The 2,500-nt window shown below is 53.4% G+C and overlaps 1 protein-coding gene across 1 annotated transcript in view; it reads left to right on the top strand.

Annotated features, from left to right (window-relative positions):
* LOC144513605 (uncharacterized) overlaps positions 1 to 2,500 on the top strand; it is a 32,206-nt gene that overhangs the window by 22,388 nt on the left and 7,318 nt on the right. Inside the window, exons 21-23 of the mRNA XM_078244749.1 lie at positions 131 to 255; positions 1,288 to 1,461; positions 1,857 to 2,263. Coding sequence (XP_078100875.1) covers positions 131 to 255; positions 1,288 to 1,461; positions 1,857 to 2,263 — 706 coding nt within the window. The remainder of the gene's footprint in view (positions 1 to 130; positions 256 to 1,287; positions 1,462 to 1,856; positions 2,264 to 2,500) is intronic.

Here is a 2,500-nt window from a genome sequence, read left to right as displayed (position 1 = left end):
TCTGTCTGTCTGCCTGCCTGCCTGTCTGTCTGCCAGTCTGTCTGCCTGCCTGTCTCTCTCTGCCTGTCTGTCTGTCCAGCTGTCTGCCTGCCTGGTAGATCTCTGATAGATCTCTGATTCTCTCTGATAGATCTCCCCGGGTGTCCGAACTGTGATTCTGTGTTTTCGTCTCTGGAGTCGGAGCAGAGAGAAACCTCCAGACTGACCAAGGAGAACAAAGCTCTGGTCAACGGCATCTTCCAGCTCCAGACAGAGGTACACTTACGCTCCTCGCCACTTACGCTCCTCGCCACTTACGCTCCTCGCCACTTACGCTCCTCGCCACCTTGGACTCCTCGCCACCTTGGACTCCTCGCCACCTTGGACTCCTTGCCACTTACGCTCCTCGCCACTTATGCTCCTCGCCACCTACACTCCTCGCCACCTTAGACTCCTCGCCACCTTAGACTCCTCGCCACTTATGCTCCTCGCCACCTTAGACTCCTCGCCACCTTATGCTCCTCGCCACCTACACTCCTCGCCACCTTAGACTCCTCGCCACTTTAGACTCCTCGCCACCTTAGACTCCTCGCCACCTTAGACTCCTCGCCACCTTAGACTCCTCGCCACTTAGACTCCTCGCCACTTAGACTCCTCGCCACTTTAGACTCCTCGCCACTTTAGACTCCTCGCCACCTTACGCTCCTCGCCACCTACGCTCCTCGCCAACTTACGCTCCTCGCCACCTTACGCTCCTCGCCAACTTACGCTCCTCGCCAACTTACGCTCCTCGCCAACTTACGCTCCTCGCCACTTACACTCCTCGCCACTTACGCTCCTCGCCACCTTAGGCTCCTCGCCACCTTACGCTCCTCGCCACCTTACGCTCCTCGCCAACTTACGCTCCTCGCCAACTTACGCTCCTCGCCAACTTACGCTCCTCGCCACCTTACGCTCTTCGCCACCTTAGACTCCTCGCCACCTTAGACTCCTCGCCACCTACGCTCTTTGCCACCTTAGACTCCTCGCCACTTTCACTCCTCGCCACCTTAGACTCCTCGCCACTTACACTCCTCGCCACTACACTCCTCGCCACTTACGCTGCTCGACACCTTAGACTCCTCGCCACTTAGACTCCTCGCCACTTTAGACTCCTCGCCACTTTAGACTCCTCGCCACTTAGACTCCTCGCCACTTTAGACTCCTCGCCACCTTACGCTCCTCGCCAACTTACGCTCCTCGCCACCTTAGACTCCTCGCCACTTACGCTCCTCGCCACTCCCTTTACACCTTTACGTTTCCCCCCAGGTGACCGGTCTGCAGACGAAGATCAGAGAGCAGACTGACAGGTCCGATAGCCTATCAGAGCAGCTCAACACTGCAGAGACCCGCCTCCAGGCCCTGGGGAGCCAATCGGAGGAGAAGGACGACAGCATCAACAGTCTGACACAGGAAGTGGAGCGTCTGAGACGGGAAGTCAAGGTACTTGTTTCTTCTTAGCGCTCGATTTCTTTGATGTTTTTCCCTTTTTTCTCAGCATTTTAGTATTATTATTTTACGTTTTGTTACTTTTTCACACTTGTGTGTGTGTGTGTGTGTCTCTGTGTGTGTGTGTGTGTGTCTCTCTCTGTGTGTGTGTGTGTGTGTGTCTCTCTGTGTGTGTGTGTGTCTCTCTCTGTGTGTGTGTGTGTCTCTCTCTGTGTGTGTGTTTCCGTTTTTTTGTCGCTTTCTTCAAGGTTTTTGTGCCACTTCTGTCACTTTTTAGAACATTTTTCTTCTTGTCTCACTATTACTGATGGCACATCAGCGTATGAACATACAGCTGTTAGGCGACTGGAGTGGACTTCCTCCATCTCACTCAGTTTGGCTCGTTTCAGGAGGAGGAGTCGCGGAGCAGCAGTGCTTTTCACTCTGCTCTGGAGGATCTGAAGAAGGAGAGCCAAGCAGCGCTGCAGAGATCAGCTCAGAAATCCCAACAGATCCAAGAACTGGAGACGGAAAAGATCCAGCTGCAGGAAGCTCTGACACATCTGGAGACAGAAAAGATCCAGCAGCAGGAAGCTCTGACACATCTGGAGACAGAAAAGATCCAGCAGCAGGAAGCTCTCACACATCTGGAGACAGAAAAGATCCAGCTACAGGAAGCTCTCACACATCTGGAGACAGAAAAGATCCAGCTACAGGAAGCTCTGACACATCTGGAGACAGAAAAGATCCAGCAGCAGGAAGCTCTGACACATCTGGAGACAGAAAAGATCCAGCAGCAGGAAGCTCTGACACGAAGGTAAAACTGTTAACAGTCAGGATTTATTCCTTGATATCAGGGGAGGTTTTTTTTTTGACGATCTTTCAAGTAGAGATGCCCTGAATCCAGGATTCAGCTTCAGATTGGGCTGAATATTGGGCTTTTTGGCGGGGTTGGGTTTCTGCTGAACCCTACGCTGTCACTCCGCGCGCTACGCTGGTCGCCGTGATGACGGCGCCGTTGATTACAGGAAGGTGTTTACGTAGGTGGTGGTAT

This window comes from Sander vitreus, unplaced genomic scaffold (genome assembly GCF_031162955.1).
Source record: "Sander vitreus isolate 19-12246 unplaced genomic scaffold, sanVit1 ctg296_0, whole genome shotgun sequence".
NCBI lineage: Eukaryota > Metazoa > Chordata > Actinopteri > Perciformes > Percidae > Sander > Sander vitreus.
This window is presented reverse-complemented; position numbering and strand designations above follow the sequence as displayed.